Source organism: Schistocerca nitens, chromosome 1, assembly GCF_023898315.1.
Source record: "Schistocerca nitens isolate TAMUIC-IGC-003100 chromosome 1, iqSchNite1.1, whole genome shotgun sequence".
In the NCBI taxonomy this organism is placed as follows: Eukaryota; Metazoa; Arthropoda; class Insecta; order Orthoptera; family Acrididae; genus Schistocerca; species Schistocerca nitens.
The window spans coordinates 4,906,590-4,931,635 of NC_064614.1; the positions used below are offsets into that span (position 1 = coordinate 4,906,590).

At 42.0% G+C, this 25,046-nt stretch overlaps 1 protein-coding gene across 1 annotated transcript in view; it reads left to right on the plus strand.

The window, feature by feature from the left end:
• LOC126240234 (ras-GEF domain-containing family member 1B-like) overlaps positions 1-23,843 on the plus strand; it is a 298,263-nt gene extending 274,420 nt beyond the window's left edge. The window contains exons 8-9 of the mRNA XM_049947910.1: positions 9,518-9,590; positions 21,374-23,843. Coding sequence (XP_049803867.1) covers positions 9,518-9,590; positions 21,374-21,392 — 92 coding nt within the window. The 3' untranslated portion in view covers positions 21,393-23,843. The remainder of the gene's footprint in view (positions 1-9,517; positions 9,591-21,373) is intronic.
• The last annotated feature ends 1,203 nt before the right edge of the window (positions 23,844-25,046 follow it).

The following is a 25,046-nucleotide window of genomic DNA, read 5'->3' on the forward strand; positions in this document are numbered from 1 at the left end:
CTCGTATTGTTCGTGGGAAGAAGGATTGTTGGTATGCCCCTGTGTGGGCTCTAATCTCTCTGATTTTATCCTCATGGTCTCTTCGCGAGATATACGTAGGAGGTAGCAATATACTGCTTGACTCCTCGGTGAAGGTATGTTCTCTAAACTACAACAAAAGCCCGTACCGAGCTACTGAGCGTCTCTCTTGCAGAGTCTTCCACTGGAGTTTATCTATCATCTCCGTAACGCTTTCTCGATTAATAAACGATCCTGTAAAGCAACGCGCTGCTCTCCGTTGGATCTTCTCTATCTCTTCTATCAACCCTATCTGGTACGGATCCCACACCTGTGAGCAGTATTCAAGCAGTGGGCGCACAAGTGTACTGTAACCTACTTCCTTTGTTTTCGGATTGCGTTTCCTTAGGATTCTTCCAATGAATCTCAGTCTGGCATCTGCTTTATCGACGATTAATTTTATATGGTCATTCCATTTTAAATCTCTCCAAATGCCTACTCCCAGATAATTTATGGAATTAACTACTTCCAGTTGCTGATCTGCTATATTGTAGCTGAATAATAAAGTATCTTTCGTTCTGTGTATTCGCAGCACATTACACTTGTCTACATTGAGATTCAGTTGCCATTCCCTGCACCATGCGTCAATTCGTTGTACAATTCAGTTCAGTTCAGTTCAGAATTCAGTTCAGTACAATTTTCCATTGTTACAACCTCTCGATACACTACAGCATCATCCGCAAAAAGCCTCAGTGAACTTCCGATGTCTTCCGATGTTATCCACAAGGTCATTTATATACATTGTGAATAGCGACGGTCCTACGACACTCCCCTGCGGCACACGTGAAATCACTCTTACTTCGGAAGACTTCTCTCCACTGAGAATGACATGCTGCGTTCTGTTATCTAGAAACCCTTCAATCCAATCACACAATTGGTCTGACATTCCATACGCTCTTACTTTGTTCATTTAACGACTGTGGGGAACTGTATCAAACGCCTTGCGGAAGTCAAGAAACACGGCACCTACATGGGAACCCGTGTCTATGGCCCTCTGAGTCTCGTGGACGAATAGCGCGAGCTGGGTTTCACACGATCGTCTTTCTCGAATCCCATGCTGATTCCTACAGAGTAGATTTCTAGTCTCCAGAAAAGTAATTATACACGAATATAACAGGTATCCCAAAATTCTACAACTGATCGACGTTAGAGATATAGGTCTATAGTTCTGCACATCTGTTCGACGTCCCTTCTTGAGAACGGGGATGACCTGTGCCCTTTTCCAATCCTCTGGAACGCTACGCTCTTCTAGAGGCCTACGGTACACCGCGTGATTCGGCGGACTTCAACAGTACAGACACCAAGACTCTACATCTTGCAGCGGAGTTCGATAAACAAGAGCTCTCAAATGAGTCATGTACTTTCCGACAGCTTCTACGGAGGAACTTACTTTGTTTCTTTGAGAATAGTGTACCGGCTCTGCTGGGAGTAGTACCTCTGACAGTGTGACGGGACGTGTACGCCATGCGCGATGGAGCTGTTCTTCGGTGTGGACGCCCGCCCGATTGTAAATATCAGATTCCATCCTCGATGCAAAAGAAAGGGGAGTGCCAATGCCCTGGCGTATACGTTTTCCGGATGTCAAGGCCCCTAGACTTTTACTTCTTCGGTCGTTTGGAAGCTCTTGCTTATCTACCATCGGTGCAACGTGCGGAGACTCCTGGTGACCGTATTGTGGAAGGCTACGGAACCACACGCAGTACTGCTAGGACACATCAGAGCATGCGGAATCCAGTACGACCGGCGAGTTGATGCTCGTGTCCCTGCTGGCGGAGGCATTTCGAACTCTCTCTTCTTGCGTGTTTACCATGATTAATTTACAATGAAGAGCTGTTAGGAAATGATCTCTAACCTGGAAACAGAGCGTTTCCGGACCGACGCCTATACAGGATAATCAGAACCAGTCTGTATTGCTTGTAAGGTTGTTGCAGCGGAGACTGTGCTGAGAAATACGATACGTTGCGCCGTTTCATAGTTATCTACCACTGTAGTTAGCCAGTCAGGTCGCTGTGCGCGCAAAATCAAGCACTTGCACGCGCTACATTGCGTTAATGCACAGACATCTGTGGGTCCGTGAATTACCTCTTGTTGAAACGCTCATTCCTAGTTAAAATGCGCCTTTGTCGGAAGTGTTTGTAAGGGAAATCAAACGAAGAACACGTCTGGTGACACCGCCTCGGCCAGGCTGCTGCAGTTTGCGCGCGCAAAGACGTCACTGGCTAACTCCAGTGCTGAATAACTGGAAAATGCCGCAACGTATCAAATTGTTTTCTTAACAATTACTTATAAGGACAACCTAACCTCCCCTGGCAAGCTTTTCAGAGTGTTTCTGACCACCCCGTATAATATTTTTTTCCTCTTTTTCTACGTGAAAACAATTTTCTTCCGAGTTTGACTTCTGAAAGTGTTCGAAGATAGGATAAGGACGTCCGCTGACACATAATCAGACAATTGTTCTTCACTGGAGAGAGTTATATTTATGAATCACCAAGTGCTGCTGATCAGCTGCTGTCAGCTTTGACCGAAATTTCTATCATAAGGAAACGTGAGGTTATTTAGATCAACCTATATGCCACCATTCTTAAAATGGCCTCAGTATTACGAAAAATCTGTCCTGCCCTTTATTCTGTTACCCATTTTTCAAGTCATTCAAGAATTTGTCAGACGTTTTCCGTTACTTCAAGATCATGTTACTTTGACAGTTTCTTTTGGATTCTTCTCAGAGTCAGCTCCCGAGTAGTAGCCCACCACACTCTGCTGTTTGAAACTTCGCTATTCTGGTTTCTCCCTTTCTATATTATGTAACAGAATTGAGTTCAAATCAGTTGTGCAAGTGTTTGATATTTATGAACACTATTTACTGTATATTATGGCCTATAGCTTAGGTTGTGCTATAGCAAACGACTCTCTGATCCTGGCATCTCAGCTGTTCTATGTTTTATAGCAAGAGCTCCACGAACAGCTGTATCTTTAACCAGTTTTATTAAGGCACTACTGGCTTCGTGGTCGCATTATCAGGCGCATATAAAATTTAAGCAACGGTAAACAACATGGCGGGGACTATAGAATTACAACCCGCTTTACGGACATTATGGTTTTAACTATAAAGTTAGGCCCTTCTGTGTTCTCTGCCACGTTGTTTATCATGTTTTAATTTTTAGATGCACCTGATGATGTGGCTAGAAGCCACAAAACAAGTATTGCCCTAATAATATTCGTTCAAGATGCAGCTGCTTGCTGAGTTCTTGCTATAAAACTGTGCTATTGGCCATATTTTCTGTTTTCTGTTATATTTGTACATTCATTTTAATTTGAAGAACTGCATGTTTGCCATCAGCTGTAGGAATTTATTATTTGTTTTATCTTGCTTTCGGTCGTAGCGACTATCTTCAAAGTTAGGAAAGAAACAAACGGAAACCGGTGCAAAGTTCACTCCCGGAATAAAATTGCAAGGCTATGAAGGAGTTGTGCGACATAAATGAAAGTTGCTAGGCTTGTTTGTACACCCGATAGATGACATCTGTACAAATTTTTCGATATTCGTATTTGAGAATGCGGATCAGGTTTGCTTTTAATAGGAGTACACGCTGTAGCGGTCGTGGGTGTTGGTTATCTTTGGGGGTGCTGAGTTGCCTTTCAGACCTCACTGAGTTTGGAGGTGTAATAGGGCTACGAAAAGCCGAATTTTACTCATTAGGTACTGCATAAAGACTTGGCAGGAGTTCAGCCATTTTACATGACTGCTGGCAGCGGTGTTCTTGAGTCGCAGGGAAACCGGGTTCCGGACGAGCACAGGGCACTACCGAAAGGGAAGACCATCGTGTTCGGCGTACGGCCCCGGCACTTCGCAGTTTGAGTGGCAGTTGGCACCACGAGCTGTTACAAATCGATTACTTCAAGGACAGCTCAGAGCCGGACGTTCTGTAGGGAGCATCCCACCGAACCCAGACCAGAGTCACTTGCGACGTTGGTGGTGTCAACCGAGAGCTGACTGGAGGGCAGTGGAGGTGTGTATGCAGTGTTTTCTCATGAAAGCTGGTTGTGCCTCGGTGCCAGTGGTGGCTGTGTGTTGGTTAGGAGGAGGCGAATTCAGGGCGTGCAATCAATGGGTGTGTGCGTGCTAGACACACTGGACCTACACCTGGTGTTATGGTTTGACGATGCGATTTGGTATGACAGCAGGAGCACTCTCTGGGGTTACCCCAAGCGTGCTCATTACAAACTTGTACGCCAGTCTGACAGTTCTAGCTGTTGTGCTACCATTCGTGAACAACAGGGTAAGCTCGCTCACATAGCGCTGTTATAACCCAACATGCTCTACGGAGTGTCGACATGTTCTCTTGGCCTGCTCGATCATCAGATCTGTGTCCAGTCGAGCACAAAAGGGACACCTTCGGACGACGACTCCAGCGTCATCCACAGGCAGCATTAACCGCCCCTTTATTGGCCGACCACGTGTAACACTCGTGGAACTGAAAAACTTGACATCGCACACTTTTACAACAAAATGCATGCTCGATTGCGTTCTTAAATTCAACATTCTGACGTTTATACCGGTTGTTAATGTACCAGCGTTCCACATTTACAATGGCTAATCTCGCGCTGACATTAACCTGTCATCTTGCAATGTTAATTAAATATGTTAGCCGCAAGGAGTAGCCGCGCGGTTTGAGGCGCCATGTCACTAATCGTGCGGTCCCTCACGCCGGAGATTCGAGTCTTCCGTCGGCATTGGGTGTGAGTGTTGGTCCCTTAGGAATTCACACACATTTTGTTATCTGGAAGAATGTATTCCAGAAATTTCATTACTGAACATTCATTATGTTTTGGAGTTGCGATTTTTTTGTCGGTGTAAATAATAAATTTGTACAGCTGATGCCAATCATGCAGTTCCTATAATTCCTGATAGCTGCACCGAATCACCTCAACTGTCATTGACTCTATGTTATATAACAAATCCACAGCGAAATGTTACGATTACTGAGGAAATCTTCTCGTACCTCCATCTGCGTGGGTGCACCAAAACTCCGCGACATTTCGATGTGTGCCATTATCATCATCTTCTGACGAAGTACACGCCGGAAAAGTCTGTACTTACAAATTGCCATTGCTACTGCTAATAATACAGCCGTCGCCATCTGTGTTAGTACTTGCATATGTCTAAGTCCTCCATTATTATTTCTACTATTATCATGACGTATAATTACAGAAAACAGTTTATATACTTAACAGTCACTCATTATCGTATGAAATGCAAAGCATTTCCGCACGGAGGTCTTCGAGGGATGACGCGTTATCCCAGAAATGGAAGCCTCTTTTATGACGAGCGCCATAACTAACTCGCAAAACCTAGCCGTGACGGCCCATAAGTTAGCAGGTGCGAGATAATATTGGTTGCTCGGCTATTACAGCGTCATTTTTTTGGAAAAGTGTCGCTATAATACGAACTGTACTATTCGCATGTAAACTGGAATTAACTAATCGAATATTTCGCCTGCTGCTAGCAGCGACACGTACGCGACGTAACACTATTACTTTATTGAATTTGTCCCCTTTCGCTGCTGTCAGAGCTCATTCGACGCTATTGTGCTTCCATTTCACGCCATATGCTGTGTCGTTTTTGTCTTTATTTGCCTATTAATTTCATTCGAATTTATGTACACGTTTTTAGGTTATTATCATGTAATTCGCTCATTCATAATTCATGTTTTCCAATATTGTATTACCGAATTTTCAGGGCTCTCTTCTCGTTATATGTTAACAATTATGAGCTATTATCGCCACACGCGAGAAAACATTCATATTGCTTAATGGTGATAAGCGTTCTCACTGTCATGTGGTGACTAATATTCCATGCATACACGTCTTTCTACCATGCCGAAACACGTTCTGCGCCATATAACATTGTCGACCGGCAATTGAGATTCGGAGTATCTTCAAGATACGGGATTGGCTCGATGCGTGTTTTGCTAATACAACCCAGTACGTTAAACTGCACAGCAGATGTTCAACAGAAATGCATGTATCATCTAATGTGCTCGAAGAAACTATCACCAGACCAACAGTGTTCTTAGTACACACAAGCGATTGCTCAGATAGAATCAACAGTAGTGTTACAAACACTCTGGCACAAGAAAACGACGCGCCACGAAGGAATTATCCGCATGGGCCGGAAATCGGTAGATGTGATGTACATGGTCAGACAAATAAACGATTATTTTCAGAAAAACTGGATGATTCAGAAACTGAGCAAGTCAGTAACGAGTTGGTCTATCTCTGGCCCTTATGCATGCAGTTATACGGCTTGGCATTGACTGAAAGAGTTGTCGGCTGTCCTCCTGGGGGGATGTCGTGCCAAATTCTGACCAACGGGTACGTTAGATCGTCAGAGCGCTGAGCTGGTCACAGCACCCTCCGTATAATGCTCCAACCGTTCTCAACTGGGAAGAGATGCGGTGATTTTGGTAGCCGCAGTAGGATTTGGCAAGCACGAAGGCAGGTAGTGGAAACTCGCATCGTGTGCTGGCGGGCATTGTCTTGCTGACGTGTAAGCCCAGGATGGTTTGGTACATAGGGCAAGGAAACGGGGCGTAGAATACTGCCGACGTACTGCTGTGCTGTAAGGGTGTCGCGGATGACAATCAAAGAGGTCCTGCTGTGAAAAGAAATGCCACTCCAGAGCATCACTCCTGGATGTCGGGCCTTATGGCGGGCGACAGTTAGGTTTTATCCCCGCTGCTGTCCGGGGAGTTCCAGATCCGTCTACCCAGGGCGTCACAGAAACGTCTTCAGCCTGGAATGTAATTGACTGGAGTGGTGAGTCCGGCTTTGAATTGAGACCCGATGATCAGCGATGACGTACCTGGAGACAGATCGGGCAGCGGTCGGGTATCAGTCTGGTTGTCGCCGGCTGTACAGCCCGACACCGAGGACTGATGATCTGCGGTTCCATTCCTTTACTTAGCAGGTCCTCTTTAGTTGTCATCAGTGGCGCGCTTACGGCGCAGAGGTACGTCGGCGATATTCTACGCCTCATTTTGGTGGCCTTCGACGTTAGGCATCGTGAGCTTATATTTCAAACCCCCACACGGCAAAAGTTTCTGCTACTTGCTTCATAATTGTCGAACCCTACCTTGCACCGAAAGTTTACCGGACTTCTCCCCAGCAGAGAACGTTTGGAGCATCATGGCAGGGCCTCCAACCGGCTCGGGATTTTGACGATCTAACGCGTGGATTAGACAGAATTTGGTACGATATTCCACAGGAGGAGAGCTAACAAGTGTATCAATCAATGCCAAGCCGAATAACTGCTTGAATAAGGGCCAGAGGTGGACAAACGCGTTATTGAGTTGTTCAGCTTGTAAAACTCTTTGTCCTGAACAAATCATCCAATTTTTCTGCAATTCTGATCACTTGTTTGTAATTCACGTCTATCGATTTCCGTCTCATTAGGATAATCCCTTCGTGATATGTTCTTTTTTTTTTTCTTCTTTTTTCCTCTGTCTTACAGTACATTTTGGGCAACGGAAAGAAGCTATATGGAATGGGACGATCACGTAAAATCAGCACTAGGGAAGGAAAATTGAAGACTCAGATTTGCTAAGGTATTCTGGGAATGTGCAGAGCTTACAACACACTAGTACGATAAAATGTTGAGTACTGTAGAATCTGCAATCAGTAGCATGTTGGCATGACAGGATACACTGAGCAAATTCAGTGACACCGTGATATGACCATAACAGATCGGTATAGTCCACAGGAAAGTGAAATAGAAATTCTGGAGGAACTTAAGTCTCTCCAGCCCGAACAACGAGAAAGATTTAATATTTCGAGAGAAAATTGCAGAAGCAAGTAAAAACAGAGTAGATCAGTATAATTAATACATACACTTGCGTTGATTTACGCACAAATCACAAATGGAACTTTTGAGTTCCGTCGAGAAATATTCATAGTATATGAACGGGTTATGTACTTGCTGCGTTAGTAATGTCAGTTTAGATTTACTTAAACAGTACGTAACGGTATTGAAAACATCGAAAAACAAAAATGAACTCCTTCCGAACGGGCCTCGAAGGCCAAAGGTACCGACCGACCCGTGCCATCGCTACGTCACCGGATGTGGATATGGACGTTGTCAGTTTTTTTGACCGGAGCCGCTACTTCTTAATAAGGTAGCTCCTCAGTTTGCCCTACAAGGGCTGAGCGTACTCCGCTTAACCAACAGAAGTCAGCAGACCCGGATGGTCACCCATCCAAGTGATAGCCAAGCCCGAAAACCCTTAACTTCGGTGATCTGAAGGTAATTGCTGTTACTGCTGCGGCAAGGCCATGGGATTACAAGTAAAAACACTCACAGTAATATCGTTTCACCCTAACAGGGGCCATACAAACGAATAACGCGGCGCTACGGCAGTCCGTTGTTTCCTTTTCTCGTGTGTGGGCTGCGATATTCCGATATCACAAACAAAATAGTTTCTTGTGCTATAGTAGAGCTACACAGACGTCCAGGCAGAATGCCACTGCGTGAACTCAACTACAGCTGGTTTTAAACCGAACTGGACGAGACTTTCAACTCCCGTTAGGCAGGAAAGGGTTGAATGGAATGCCTGGAAGAAAGATGACGTTTTTCTCGCGAAACACTATTGTGTAAAAAGAAAACCTTTGTTTGAGGAAGATGATGCGACAACTCTCCTGTGGTTTCGTGTAAGAATTGTGAGAACAATAGAAATTAGAGCGCTTAAAGAGATATACAGATACAGTATCGAACCAAAAGTATCCGGACGCATGCTACTGGACATTAATACGGAGAGTGTAAAGTTTTTTTTTTTTTTTTTTAAATTACTGCAACCAGTCACAAACTTTGTCACCTATTGTATTACTTATTTATTTAGTGACATGTTTCGAGGTTTAAACCTCATCTTCAGGCTAAATTGCATTACAAAAACAACTTTACAATAAGGTCATAATGATGTTAATAGTCTATTCGTAAATGTTGTTGTAATGAGAACGTCACAATTTTAGGTATGAGAAACAGTCCTCTCTTCCGCTGCTGCCGATCTCTGTGTCCAGTCGTGAGGAACAAAACGGAGGTGTTATAAGTTGAATACACCCTGTAACATAGATATAAAAATTGAAAATGTATGAAATGACACCAAAATAAGGACAATAGAATACGATAATCGGAGATACGTACAATATTACAGCAGTGTGCTTGAATAAGACAATCAGGGCATCACGTCTTCACGTGTAGATGTGCAAACGTAACCAGAAGCCAAATATTGCCAACTGATGTTGACTGCAGTGACTGAAACTGGCAACTTGTGTGTTTTATTTTGATTGCGCCAAAGGTTTCATAAGAAGCATAAAAAAATTCACTGCTGGTGTCTAAGAAAGAGCATGAGATTTTTATGCCAACTAATTACAAAATGTTTGTTAACAAATGATGTTACTGTTGTTTCAGCCTTGGCGCTGGCGTCTTTCGAGTGCGAGCCGCCTGAGAACAACCACGAGAAGGAGCGCTGCAAGTCTCTCAAGTAAGTCCCACTTCCTGTTGTAGCCCCAGGTCGACGAGGACAGCCCACAGGGTTCTGTTCTGGGACCATACTTTTCCTTAATATGTATTAGTACACTGCCACTAAACTGAACAAACAGGAAACACATTTTAAATTGTCTGTTGTGCCGTAAGGTGCGTATGAGAGCAAGGTGTGGGGTGGGTGGGTTGCCACAGTTCTCTGTTCATGGGCCATAGATTTTATAAGTGTAAAGTAAGGGCTGTCACTAAATACGGCAAGTGCATCTGTTTTCCTGATGACAACTGTGATTGAATATGTAGTGTAGTGTAAATGATTTATTAATTAAGGTACTGAATGACATTAGCTCGTGCATTACAGCAAGCAAATTGATAGTAAACTGCAACAAAACACGTTGCCTACAGCTTCTGACACGGGGACTCTAGTAGAAATTTACGTTTGCAGCCGCAAGGAGATGCAATAGTCAGCGAAGTCGAACAACATAAACTCTTAGACTGAAGACACAGGAGTATGTCTTTTGGAAGTACTCCATTCAGAAACTAAACTCTGCCTACTTCACTACGAGAATAATATCCTGTGTTTTTAACGCTGAATTATGAAAGCTTGTTTACTTTACATACTTCCATTCTAGTACGTCCTACGGTAACACATTTTTAACAAATCTGTGTACTCATGAAGAACATTCTCAGTTCAGGAAAAGGCAGGCAGAACGATGCGCCATATTAGTTCGCGAGGTTCGGGCCGGTCGTTGTTCGAGCGTCTCGGAATTCTAACTCTGCCATTCTTTCACGTATAATCCCTCATGGAATTTGTAGTCAATAATATGGACTTACCCAAAAGGAACTGCCACGTTCAGTAAGTGAACACTAGACAGAAAAACTGTTTTAACTTTTGTAACATCTCTTCAACCATTACACAGATATGTGAACACTGTTGTGCATGTTTCATTTTCAGTAGGCTTTCATCCCAGTGAAGTATTTGAGTGATAAACTACGGATTTTCAGCTATTAAGTTCAAACGCTTTTCTGTGGCATTCCCCTCTGTACTAGTCCTTAGTCCTTCGCAGTAGTTTAGAGCGTAGCTCTGTAGCGTACTACACATTTTGTGACCTGTTTTAAATTTTGTTGTACTTTTGTATGTTTTACTTTTATTATAACCTTTGTTATTTGTTTCTAAATTTTTATTAGACTTCTGTAATTAAAGTACTGACTCGTTCCATTAGATCTGACTCATATTAGATTACTGACTCTTGTGACAGCTGAAGTTCTTTGTCCCCACCCCAAAATAAAATATATTTCCGTCTGAATTTGGTTTTCAGGGGTGTCTTTCCACAGAAAAAACAATTTTTCATTTCACGAAGCTGATTAAACAGTATTTACATTTAAAAATATATAGCTGACTAGTATTTTCTGTGACTTGCGCATTTCCCATTGTTCTGTGAGGGAACCTCAAATAATTTGGTATTACAGATATTGGGGCAGAATGGTCTACCAATCTAAAATAATGCAGAGTGTCACATTTGTAACACAGGTAGTGTACACAATCAGACAGCGTCTACAGCGAGAGAAATAATTTTTACAGGTGTAACAGAAGTATTGATATCGGATTCCCCTTTGTTTTTGCTATAAACAAACGCTCCAGCTCAGCCAAGACACTGAAGTAGTACGTTTCACTGATGACGCAGGTATCATGATGAAGCCTAGAGAATGATAAGGCACTATGATCCCTAAACAGACAGTGCATGGTGTGCTGTAGAAGCTCTCAGTCATACAGGGTGTAATGGGTATAAATGCTGATATTTCTGTGCGTGGTACATTAATATGTACACATATCAGCATGTCTGTTGTTTTTTCTCTTTTTATAACAGTTTTCTCTCACAAACGCGTTTCATAATGTACTGCTTGATGTTTTCTACACGGTCGTACCTGTACCACTAAGTGGAGTATGCCTGTTGGTATAGACTTACCGTTTTGCGACCAGACGTCAACACCTGACCTGCTGCCCAGGGGAAAGTAAACGTTAAAAGCGTGCTCTTGCCACATGTTCTTGCAGGCAGTAACCAACCTAAAACAGTCTGCGAATGACGTAAATAGTGAACTAACGCTGTTTCAATGGACTGTCCTCATTCACCAATAGAAATATCTGCACTGGTACCCGCTACACCTTGAATGTATGGTTTACAATCTCTTAAGAAGTCCGTGGTAATTCTGAGAGTTGCTTCATTTTCTGATGAGACGATAGTGGCCGTAAGAGGCGAATTGGTGTTTTAAATTTTACATTGTCCCTTCCAAAAAGGGATACCGCTCAGAAGAAATGTGATTAAATCACCTTTTCATGTAAAGTCGCACGAAGAAGTTGTGGAGTTTCAGATGCCTGGAGGTGGCTGCTGAAGTTTTCGTTCTGGGAGAGCATCTTTATGATGGACTAAGTCCGTCTATTACATCCCCTATCCGAAACCGTGATTTCCTGAGGGAGCAGGTTGTATGGTACTAGCAACCTCACCTCTCAAGGCGTTATAATTATGCTCTTGCCTTAAATTCAGGGACGTGGCAGCCACCATCGGAAGTAAACGATTGTTTGCTGTTCGTTGCATCCCTTGCGAGGAGATCGAGATAGTCATCTTAGAGAAAGTTCACCGATGCTCCACAATGCTGCAGCTAAATTATCTTGAATTATATACAATAGGTGACAGCTGTCGTACCCATATTTGTCTTAAATCTTGATTTGCGCCCCATTGATGAGCAAGGTTTCTTTTGTGGTGGGGAAGACATGGGGGGTGGGGAGTACGAAATAAATAGAACGGAATGAGATTTTCACTCTGCAGCGGAGTGTGCGCTGATATGAAACTTCCTGGCAGATTAGAACTGTGTCCCGAGTTCGAGTCTCGGTCCGGCACTCAGTTTTAATCTGCCAGGGAGTTTCAAATAGAACGGAGTTTGTTGCATACATAATTGCGAAGGCAGCGAGTATAGCTGCGAAGGCAGTGAAGAGTAAGCAATACATTCTTGCTACTGAGCGCTACTAGTGTGGCAGTGCCAACATATTGTACTTAATCGTGAAAAAGGTGGGTGAGGATACTGTTTCATTCGGAGTTCCTGTGAACAGGCACTTTTTTCATATTTCTTTCTTCCGCTATGTTCTGATATAAAAATAATAATTTAACTGTTTCGATAACATAAAAGGAAATTCCTTGAGGCGAGATTACGTGGCTTCCTCCGCTACACTATGTTTCCGACAACTCTAGATACTTCCGACGGCTATGTATAAGTGGCAGTCAAATAAAAACGAAACAAATGGGAAAAAATAAGTAAACTATTTTTTATTTGAAAAGCAATCGCCATAACTGTTAATATCGTTATCCCGCCGAGAAAGAAGAGATCAGTGCGTTCATGGAAAAATGTTCGTGTTTGCCTACTGAACCAAAGTGAGCTCCTCTTCGTCCCCAATAAATCGCCGGCCACGAATGTCTTTCTTCAGGGTTCCAAAAATATGGAAATATCATGGAGAGTGATGGGAACTGTGTGGATTATGTGTAAGGGATCCCCAGCGAAGCTTCTGCAGCGAAGTCGAAACAACCATAATAAAATGTGAGCGGGCAGTATCCTGCAACAGAATGGCGCAGTGCGTCAACATTCCTGGGCCTTTTACTTGATGCCGTGCGTTTCCTGAAAGTCGATGAGCAGCGGGCCCGTGCAGCAAAAGAAAAAGGTCATCATGACTTTCCAGAAGCTGGCTTGCCCTTTGTTGCAACTAAGCTGCAGACGTTTTGCTGGGAAGCCCTCAATACACTCTCTCACTACACAATTTCCACATTTTTAAGCCCTGAAGAAAAACGCTGTGACCGTTGATTTCCTTCGAACGAACATGCGCACGCGTGGGTTCCATCATGGTTGGGTAGGTAACCGCAAACATTTTTCCATAAAGGCTTTGACCGTCTTACCTCACCGTCGAATAACTGTTGTAATACTTACAGAATGAATTTTGAAACAATAAACGTTTTACCTACTTTTTCTCATCTGTCTCGTTTTCATTTGACTGCACTGCTCCGTATAAAACTCAAACGTAACAGGTATGTCCAAAGCACAGAGAAGATGCGGATATGTGTGGGACTACACGTTCTAAAAGGAAGCAGAACTGGTCCACAGAACTGAGTTTAAACATTATCACCTATCGAAAACAAATATCCATTGAAATTGGCTTGGGTTTCTAAAACAACGATTTTGTGAAAGAACTTGCACTCTTCAGTTAGGGTAATCTTTATAATGGGTAGAGGAGAGCAAGTTGAGTCCGTATTTCCAGAATTTCGAAAAGCTTCCTATTCAGTACGAAGTCGTTACCTTCCTGTTAAACGCCTAACCATGTGTGCGAGTGGATAGACATTTCTTGAGAAGCAGGATAGGCACGGTTTTCTTCATGGAGAGCCACCCACAGACGCTGATGTAATACCTGACGCGCCTCAGTGGGGTATAACAAGATCCCTGCTATTAATATAATACATTGATGACCTTGCGTACTGTATTAAATGGTTCAAATGGCTCTGAGCACTATGGGACTTAACATCTGTGGTCATCAGTCCCCTAGAACTTAGAACTACTTAAACCTAACTAACCTAAGGACATCACACACATCCATGCCCGAGGCAGGATTCGAACCGGCGACCGTAGCGGTCACGCGGTTCCAGACTGAAGCGCCTAGAACCGCACGACCACACCGGCCGGCAGTACTGTATTAGTTGCAATCTCAGTCTTATCGCAGACGATATCGTTACCTATGAGTAGCTCAATAAAATATCACCCTGATTGAAAAAACCAAACTGACAAAGCTGTAAACTTCACGAGGCGTAAAAGTTAGGAATCTTTTAACTATAGGATTAATACAACTACGATCAGTCATGTCCTACAAGTATTTGGGACTGTGGTGGAGAAACATGGACAATGACAGAAAGGGACTGGGGCAGACTGCAAGCAGGAGAAATGAAATTTCTCAGAGCAGTTAAGGGAAAAACAAGAATGGACAGAGTAAGGATTGTAGAGATTACAAAGGATCTTAAACAAGAAAGTATGAGAGAAGAAATTGAAACTAAGAGATTAAGATGGTATGGCATGTTAAGAGGATGCATGGGCAGAGACTCCCCAAAATTATGGAAGAACTAAACATGGATGGGAAAAGACCTAGAGGGCGCCCAAGAACACGGTGGAAAATGGGAGTGAGAATATCTGTAGAAAGGAGAGGTGTGACCTGGCAGCGAGTGGAGGAAGGAAAGTGGTGGGAGGACCGAGCCAAGTGGAGAGGACTCGTCAGCACCCAGACCCGGCAGTAGCTGGAGCGGGATTCGGATATATAGATAGATAGTGTTTAGAAACACGAAGTGGGACGACCACATAGTCTCTGATGCATGTAAAGCAAATGGCAGACTCTGACTCTTTTTTTACGATGCTGGGAAACTACAGTTTGTGTACAAAAGAGTTTCTACACAAAACGCTTGAGTAGTGGATGGCAAAAGTATCAGTTCGAAAAGAGAAGGGGCAGTTCTCGTATCCAAAGAAGGGTTGTGCGGAAGTCGCATAATTTATTGACTAATGAGGGACTGTAACAGAAATAATGAAAATTTTTTTAAAAAAGACTAAAGGAGATACCACACTTATTGCGAGAATCTGCTCAGAAAACTCTTGAGGCATTGTCTTTCATTGCAGACACCACGAACGTTCTTCAGGTTCCTGCGTACAAGGGTTGGAAAAAAATATGGGAACATCGCGAGAAATGCATACTTGAACATAAATGCAGATGTTATCCTAACCTGCAGGTTGCGCTGTCGTATTTGACCGTCAACGGCGCTCGTGCAATGTCCTCAATACGTTGCAAGTGTCATTCGTGGTCAGAACAGAGTTCTATGTAGGTGTGAGTGCATCGTGTCGGAGCTGAGTGTCTTCGACCGTGGTCAGATTGTTGGTGGTAGTGAGGTGTGTGCTCTCTAACGAATGAAGCCGAAGTGATTGGTGATGCAAAAGGCGCCGTATCGTTGATTAACACCGCATACAGGGAAAGCGTAGAAACATCATCTTCTAAGACACAATGTGGACGAAAATGCGTGTTGAGATTGACAGACGGTCATTGAAGAGGGTTCTGACAAGGAATAAGAGGACGACAGCTGAAAAAGTCACTGCAGAACTGAATCTCGCAACCGCCTATCAGCATCGAAACAACACGAAGGGAGCTCCATGAGCCGGGAATTACAGGGGAGTTGGAATTCCGTAACCACTCATCGGCGACGCAAATGCCTGTAGCAGGAAAACGTGGTGCCGAAACTGTAAAAAGTGGACCATGTTCCAATGTCGTTTGGTCGGATGGGTCTTGTTTCACGCTCTTGCCAACTTTTGGGTGAGTTCACGTACTAAGAGTGAAACATGGCGACGGTTCGGTGACGAAGTGGGCAGCCATATCGTGGTGTTCCATGGGCCCCACGGTTACATTGCAAATCCGCGTTACTACCAAGGATTATGTGACCACTTTGGCTGATCAAGTCCATCCCGTGTTTGTTCCCCAATCGTGGTGCTGTTCCAAGACAAGCGGGTCGCCGTTCACAGAGCTCACAATGTCCAGGACGGGTTTTGTGAGCACGAAAATAAACTGTAGCATCTCCCCTGGCCACCAGTTACTAGATGCCAATATTAGTGAGCCTTTGTGGTCTGCTTTGGAGAGAAGGCTGTGTAATCGCAATGCACTTCAATCATCGTTAAAAATTTTCACTATTTTTGCAGTGAGAGTGATATAAGATTTTCTTGAAAATCGTATAGGACCTGTATTTATCCGTTCGAGACGACTGAAAGCTGTTTGGAATGCCAACGGGTTTCCTGCACCGTATTAGTCACGGTAATGTACTGTGCTTTTTGGTGTTTCCCTATTTTTGTCCAACACTTGTGTCTATCCCGTAGAGATCGTGCAGATAAAACTGTGCAAACAACAGTTCTCATGGAGGTGTACAATCATTCTTTCGCACCCTTCATTAATGAATCAAACGCACAGTAAATGTATAACCCAATGAAAAGCTACCCACTGCCACACACTCCACAGTAATAGGGATGTAGATTTAGACCTTTCGTCAGTGGTGCGTCCATATCCGACAGATTCGAAACTTGGTTTGTTCTATCGGAAAGCAAATATAGCGAAGGGACAAGAGCTGAGGACTTCGGTAACTAAACCATGACTGGAAAGATGCAACCGACGATGCTTTTCTGGATGTTTCGCAACGAAAGAGTCGTTAGCACTCCTTCCTGTCACCACCATCCATCACATTGTCTGACAGGGGGGACCAGTTGTAAAGTGTGGAGTGTAGGGTGTTGAAAGAGGGCACAGTGGACGCCATTTGTGTAATTAAATAATGCTGCGCGCTCGCACACACACACACACACACACACACACACACAACACCGCTTTTAATCAGCGTGTTCACTCTCTGCAAGCATTCGTGAAAGGAGGTCCCCGATGCCCGCTGGGCTTTGATGACACCTACGTACCCTGCCTCCTTCTCCCACCTCCTCAACGCAAAGCGAAAGTCGTAGCTGAATAACTCTCTCTCTCTCTCTTTGCAGCTCGTGCCGTAATACAGATCTGCATTATTGAATTTTACTAAAAGGATAGAGAAAGAAGCTGGCAGTAAATTCATAAGGCAGACGGAGCAAGGAGACGCACAAAGTGGTCATATAATCCGGTTTTCATTGACGACATTTCCCAGGCGACATATATATATCCCTCTCTCTGCTTTTCTTGGTTTCATCCCCTGCAAGGCTCGTTGATTTTTCAATAATTTTTGAATTCCACAAGGGGACATTATAGGCTGGCGCTCTTCATATCCAACTAATACCATTTGGGAGTAAGTGTCCACACATCAATTTCGTGTAGCAGTTCGATGCAGTTCTCAAAAAGATTCGAAAGAATCGACTTTGAAAATTTCCGAACGCTGTGAAGTTTAAAAAAGGTTGAACCTGTGTCCGCAGCTTTTTAGTCTTGTAATTGCGAAATGCTAGTTCGATTCATGATAGACACAATTTTTTATTACGTACGTACTATTGCATTCTGTGTTTCTAATCGCTGAAAAGTTAACTGACAAATATTGTCTCATACTTTTGCGATAAAATAATGATAACTTTTAATTATTAATCGCATGAAAATAGGAGTATTCATAATGCATCAATATTTTCTAAGAAAAGCTAAACATTAAATAAAAAATCATATTATCACAATGAATTTATATTTGCTACAAAAAAGCGAAACAGTGAATAAAAAATCATTTTATCACAAAATTGCGATCCAATATTTGTTAGTTAACATTTCTAACCGGCAGTAATATATATTACTGCCGGGAAGAAACGCAAAACTTTCTAGGACAAGAGCATTTAATTGACAAGAGGTGCGAAAGTTGTTTTATCATTGTAGGAGTGTGTATTACAAAAATTCAGACCAAATGAAACAGACGTCACAGTAAAGGCTGTCCAAACAATCGTATCAATACATCGTATTCGCGCGTGCAGACGATCATAAAGCTGCCGAATGGTCTTCTGCGATACATTGTCCCAAGGATCTTTAGCCTTTTGTTGGACTTCCGCAAAATAATTCTTACAGGCCCTGCAGAGCGAATAAATGTCCATTTCGTCAAGTCTCATGGTTTCAGTTAGCGAGAGGTCTGGTGGTCTTGCTGCCGAGCACTGCTGTAATGTTACAATACAGCATCACCGGTCTATTGCAGTCTAAGTGTGTTGGTGAGGCAGTAAATTTCCACAGGGCAGTGACTGCGTCACTGCAATTCACTTTGGAGGTGTGGCGGTGGGACTTGTAGTCCCGTACCACCCTCTGACGGTGACAGTACTACTCGTTCGAGAGGTCTCTAGTAACTTTACCCTGTAGAAACACCAAACGTGACTGCGAGTCACTAATGGCTCCGCCGCGCCGTGAAAGATGCAGTGGGACTTGTATATCGTGGGCGAATGCACTCTGGAATCACCAGGTCTTCGCCGTTAACAAAATAAAAGGGCTCGACATTCTTTTATCCTGACAGCAGTTGTAAGTCTTCAAAGTGCGTTTTTACATATCGTTCTGAGAAGCGAAAATTACTACTCAAGGGAACTGTAGTTTCCGCATTGGCCTTCAAGTGTTATAAATACTTCTTTAAAGACTGTACCGCCGTTAGACTGTTTTTTTATTTGCAGTGTTACATTTAAACGATCATGATTTCGGCTTCAAAGTGCCAGTATCAAGTGTATTGAGTGTTATACAGTGCCTAAGATGGCATACTGTCGTATTTAAAATACACTATTAGACACATTGTCTAAGGTGTCAAGATGGTATACTCAGTGATTTACCAGAAATTTTGACCCTTACGCAGTGTGTGTAATAGTGTACGTTATATACGACGGTATGCCGTCTTAGGAACTGAACAAATAATACACTTGATAATGGCACTTTAAAGCCGAAATCATAATCGTGTAAACCTAACACTGCAAATAAAAAACTGTCTAATGGCGGTACTGACTTTGAAGAAATATATTACGACTGTGGCCCCACATTGCGAAAAAAAATTCTTATAAATACCTTGAAACTAGAAGAGGTCCTGTCGTAAGGTTCCTGCCACTTCCAAGTTAACTGCTACTCTTGTTCCCGTATCAAAATTTGTAGATAGATTACTTGAGACATAATTTTTCCTAAGTGTATACTAAAACTAGTAGTTAAGGCCAGTAAAAGCGAGAATAATGCTTCGGAAGGAACTGTGTTAGAAGCGAGGAAACTTTTCTAGGTAGAGAGGAACATTACACAACATGATTGAAGCAAAAGAGACATTAAAGAAATGTTGTCGAAGATAGAAACAGTTTTCCCCAGACAAACAGTTCCCCAAGTACACAAACACACACACACACACACACACACACACACACACACACACACACACGAAAAAAGTATACCTTATCTAATCTGTCTTGTAAAGCTCTAAATGATGTTTGAGAAGGCAAATAAAATAACATATTCATCAGTTAATGTACATTCCTATTCAATAATGTTTGTAGTGTTCATCAGTTTTTTCACCTCCCTTGGGCTTGACTATGATGCTTGCAGTATCAGTGTAAAGCACTATTTCCGTTTTTTCCGTATTGGACAGAAGGTCACTTATATGTGACAAGATCTGAAGTTAAATTAATGTTCAAACCTGTGGAACAATAGTAGCAATTTGTTCCCGCTCTAGAAGTACGTTGGCACGAAAAATTTGTGAGCTGTCTTGCAAGACGCTTTGCTTCCTGTGTACAGGAGGCACTCACTGATTGTATATTGATAGCCATTGAACTTACCTCTTGCGCTACAACATGCCTTAAATCGCAGTTAAGATCTCTGGTGGATGAAATTATGTCATTCAGATAATTTAATACGTTGCAACGGCACTGTTATTTGTGTTTCGTACAATAGCAAAGAGCTAAACTCAACTCTCAGTGATTTCTTATTTTGCAGTCCTGTCCACACGTCTCTCCTGTTAGAAAAATGCGTAATGTTCGTCGGCCACGAGAAGCTGAAGCAGAAACTAGCCACACTACATGTCGCTACAGCACAAAGTGGTTTTTAGTATCAGGTTAGCTGAGCGATTAATTGAACGGTAGTTTGCGAGTAAAAACTTCAATATAATATTACTTGTTTGATACAAAACACCTCCAATCCCGCGCTAATATTAAGTTACCGTTTCGTCATTTACACGCAATCACACTCAGTCGTAAAAGCCAGTTTACGGTAATTAACAAAACACGTTACCAAAGGGATTAACAAACGGACTGCCTGTGTCAGAAGACTCGCTCAGATATTACACAATTTTGCCACTACGAATGTTCAGTTGTACAACAAGCCAGGCGGATTTTGGTTATTCAAAAGTCACAGTTCACATATTAAAATAGGAATTTCACGTGTTCGTCTTTTCCACACGGTCGCGTCCAGTTTGCGACACTTCACGGTCAACTTTAACAATTAATCTGTAATTGCTTCACGAAGCAATTCTTTTAGCCCACAAAATCTGTGTGAACGTACTGTCCTCTGATTGGCTTATTTACTTCGTAACAAATCCAATATTAGTTTTAAACCGCGCCATACCACGGCTTTTGCTTCTGCCCAATCACAGCTTAATAGCTTTTGTGAACAATTTATCAAAAGAACAAATTCATAAAATCTACACACATCAATTAACTCCCCCTTTACATAACAAAAGTATCGTAAAACGTAGCTTCTTCCCACAGTCCCATAAACTGGCTAGATTCACTTTACATTTCCCCTGGAATGATTCACTCTCTGTATACAGTCCTCACGCTCACACATACTCAGTTAACAGACATAACAATATTCAATTATTTAATACTTCACATTCACACCATCATTCATACGAATAATTAAACACATTAGCAATAATTAATGAAAGTCGCAATAATCGCAGTAAATACAGTTTTGTTTCCCAGATGTACAATTTTAGCTACCTGACAATAGTCCGTAAGATGCTGACACCTAACGGCCACAACCGAAACTACTTACAGCTAGCTACTGGATCCGAACGCGTGACATGACTCATGTATGGATGGGTTCGCCCACTACCGTCTCTTACTTAACATAGGCGCGGCGTAAGGCGCTACGCCTCAGAGTGGTCGGTGAAAAGATGGACGGCATTTGGAAATCGTGACATTTAAATTAATGCGTGCATGTTAATAGTAGTGGCAGTGCTTCAGTTTCTAGTCCCTATAAGCGTGTGACGTCCACTTTTATTTTTCCAGAGCTGAGCTGAGTTCCTGAAACGGGTGTCCGCCACTTCGAAGTTCGCACGCCTGCATGTCCTGCTGGCTGCACAAGAATCCGTGACTGCGAGAACTCGTCAACAGAGGCAGCCCACGCCTCTACCACGCATCTGCAGTTCAGCTGTTGGTCAACTATTCCAGTCGTAATGCATTTGGGTGTCCGTCGAGACGATTCATCAGCAGAAGAGTACTAGGGAGTACAAATTCGCGATACTGTCGATTGTCAGTTGATTTCTCTTAGCTACTACAACTGGAGTCAGAAGGTTTTCATTTGATTTCACTCGCGCACTTTGAATGTGGTTCAGCGCTCAGTGCAGACCCGTTCATGATCCTTATTCGTATGTAACAGTGTCCAGTGACTGAAACATTTCTGAATGGTGTGTTCCAGTCAGGTCTTTTCGTGTGTAGCTCAGCTGTTGACTACAGTGACTGCGTGTGCTATAAGTGGACAATTCGTGCAGCTCTGTGAAGTCAAAAGGGCGTTACTAGAGGTCTTGTGGGGTCATACTGTGGCGCTTGTGTGAAATGACGTTGTTAGATCTACGCAGTGAATCAGACTATTTGTCAAGACCATAATGAATTTAAGATGGGTCTGACTCTTTCGAAGATCCATTTGTGCCGTTGACATTGATTTTCCTATATATCATCTGTCACTTTCCTTTGTGACAATCGTACTTAAAATGTATTTATTATAACCATACTTAATGCAGCATGCATGATTAGATGTTGTCAAATGTTACCCCACTTTAAAAGTTAAGTGGAGCACTAATAATTGTAACAAACTTAATGTCGTAAAATTTTCGTTGTAAGGAAGGAGCCGCTCTTTCACATTTCTGCAAATTGCTGTGTGCGTCGAATGAGTCATTTCAGAGGATTCGGTAGTCACAGTTAGGAAATAACTGTTGTCCAGGACCCGACTCCGAAGCGGAGACGCGCAGCATTGCGTGTTGCTGTTCCTTATAGCGATAACTCGTAAGCAAGCACTTGCCAAGCTACTGTCGCCGCCATCGTGGCGTGGCCGAGCAGGGCCGTACAAAGTCTAGTACTTAGGACCGGCCGACTGTCTCCACTTGCGGCAGCGCCGGTCACACCTACGTTATTTATCTAGTCAAAGTACACTGGAGACCACTACTTAAGAACTAAGTATGCATTTAATTATTTTTCACTCGTGTCAATGTAAATGGACTCTTTTTCTAATAGAAAAGTTGCTGAAGCGTCATGGCGAAACATGGACAGTTTTTGCGTATTGTTCAGTAATTTGTACTAATGGATGTGCACTGCAAATAAGAATGTAGGCGAAACGCAAGTACAGATACTAGTATATTAGGGCTTACTGTAATTATGTTTAATAATGCTTTTGTGTACATAAATTCCTAAAAATGAACTCAAAGGCAATGTAACTGTATTGAAATCACATTCATTGTATTTCTGTATGTATTTCTTTGCACTGATTGTGATTGTGAATATATATATACATAGATGTATAGCTCTAAAGACAAACTTGATTTCTAACTTTCTTCAGCATTCCAGAGCGACCAATATTTTAGTTTTGTGCAGACTCATAAACTTAAGGGGACACAGATCCCACACACTAAATGTTTCTCTCCATCCTGTCTTCTCGCTGTATGGATGTGACACTAAGACTTGATAATGCAACATGAGATTATTTCGTAGCTCACCTCCAGAAGGCAAAATTCAACTTTTCTCTTTCTTAATAGTAAACATAATTTTTTTGTCATGGTCGACTGTTCCAAAGACATGCCTTGTGTGGAAAATGCTTTACTTAAATACGTGATCTAATCAGGCTCAATAGTTTTGACATTCCATACTCATTTATGTTCTGATGTTTTTTATGTTGGTTTTAAACAGAAATGCAGCAGGCGAGCAAAATCCACTTATATCCTAATACCTGTGAGTCACAGCTGCGACCAAGGTAAATGTGTTTTGAAGGGAAATGAAATGAAATGGAAGGAAGCTTAACTTTTTCACACTAGACATAATATGGCAACTGCAGTTACACGAGCGTGTTTCTGGAACAAATTTACGCTGTTAAACAGGACTCTGTAGGACACATATTGAATCATAAGACAAAGTCCACATTTACAATGCGGATTCACAGCAGTAAAATGTCAGTAAGTACAACAGCTCTCTGATAATTAGCTGTGTATCACATTGCAGGTGACAAAATTATTTAAGATCTCATATAAGATTCACACTGAATGTACAGCTGATGGTAGGAGAAAAGTATTTTCCCATGAAGACTTTAATACTCAGTAATACTCTCGTATAATATTCTCCCAGATTTTTCTGTGTTATCTGGCAATGTTTAGACAGAAATTACTACTTCTGTTGCCATTACCATTTACAGGTGTGAAACATGTCTTTGGTTTTGTTCCTAACATGATTTTTTTTATTTTCCACGAGCCTGCTTACAGCTTTTTGTAAATGACAAAAATGTATTGCATTGTGTTTTATGTGTATATTTCGAAATGTAGTTGAATAAATATTTCTACAAACTTGTTTGTAATTATTTACACTCACCTTATCACAAAAAGTTCAACATAGTTCCAGCCAGTAAACTGCTTATTTCGTGGAGAGCTCACATTATTTGATCTATTATGTATATTGTCAATGAGGAACGAAAAATTTCTTTTATTATGTTTGAGTATCCATCACATTTAATCCTATCACTACCCTTCCTCATTTGGGAAAGTTCTTAAACAACCAAACTTACAAAAAATCTTCAGACTCCCTAACAGAAAGGTACTATTCCTTTTTTTCCTAGAGACAATCCCGGAACAAGTGTGTAATTGTACCAGTTTCGGTCATACGTCAACCATTTTCAGAAACTAGAATGGAATGAGGAAAATATCTACATCCAAAACTAAAATTTTCAAAATATTGATAGTTGCACTTTCAAGCATTACAAAGAAAATTAAAAATTTATACAATCCATACTCATAAGTCTCTGGTAGCATATGGTTAACAGTGTGCCCACAAAATACATTTTCATACTAAGGCAGAGAACAAAAGTGAAGGAACTTGTTGTAAACCTGTACTCTCTCTATACCAAAACAGAATATAAAACGTTAAACTTAAACAGATGTCTAAATGTTTTCCTTACCTTCTGTTCTACTTTCTAATTGTTTTGTAGTCACTTACCATTCTCTTCGCTGCAGCTAGGAAGCTGCTGAATTAATCGTCCACTTCATACTAACAAGGAATGCTAGCTGGAAAATAATAAACACATATTTAAACGAGAGTTAAAAATTAGTTTGCAAAAAAGGAAAATGGGAAATAGAGGCTGATTAAAAGCGGTTTCTGCTATTGTTTCTAGAAGAAATAAAAATAATTATGTTATAATATTAAAATGGGGAACACTAATTTTCTGCAAATTTTATTTATTTGGTCACAAAATATCTTTCGGCTTTTCGCTCCTCGGCCATCTTTAGGTGACAAATGAATGTTGCAAACATATGCCATTATTTTTTTATGTTGTGTATAAATATTATCTGTGTAATCTGCGTGTCATTTGATTTGTGTTTACAACATTCAGTTGTCAGCTGTAGATGGTCTAAAGCAACAAGTCATCGCTGGCTCATGAGTAAATAAATATAATTTCTGCTAAGCACTGATCGAGAATTCAATAAAT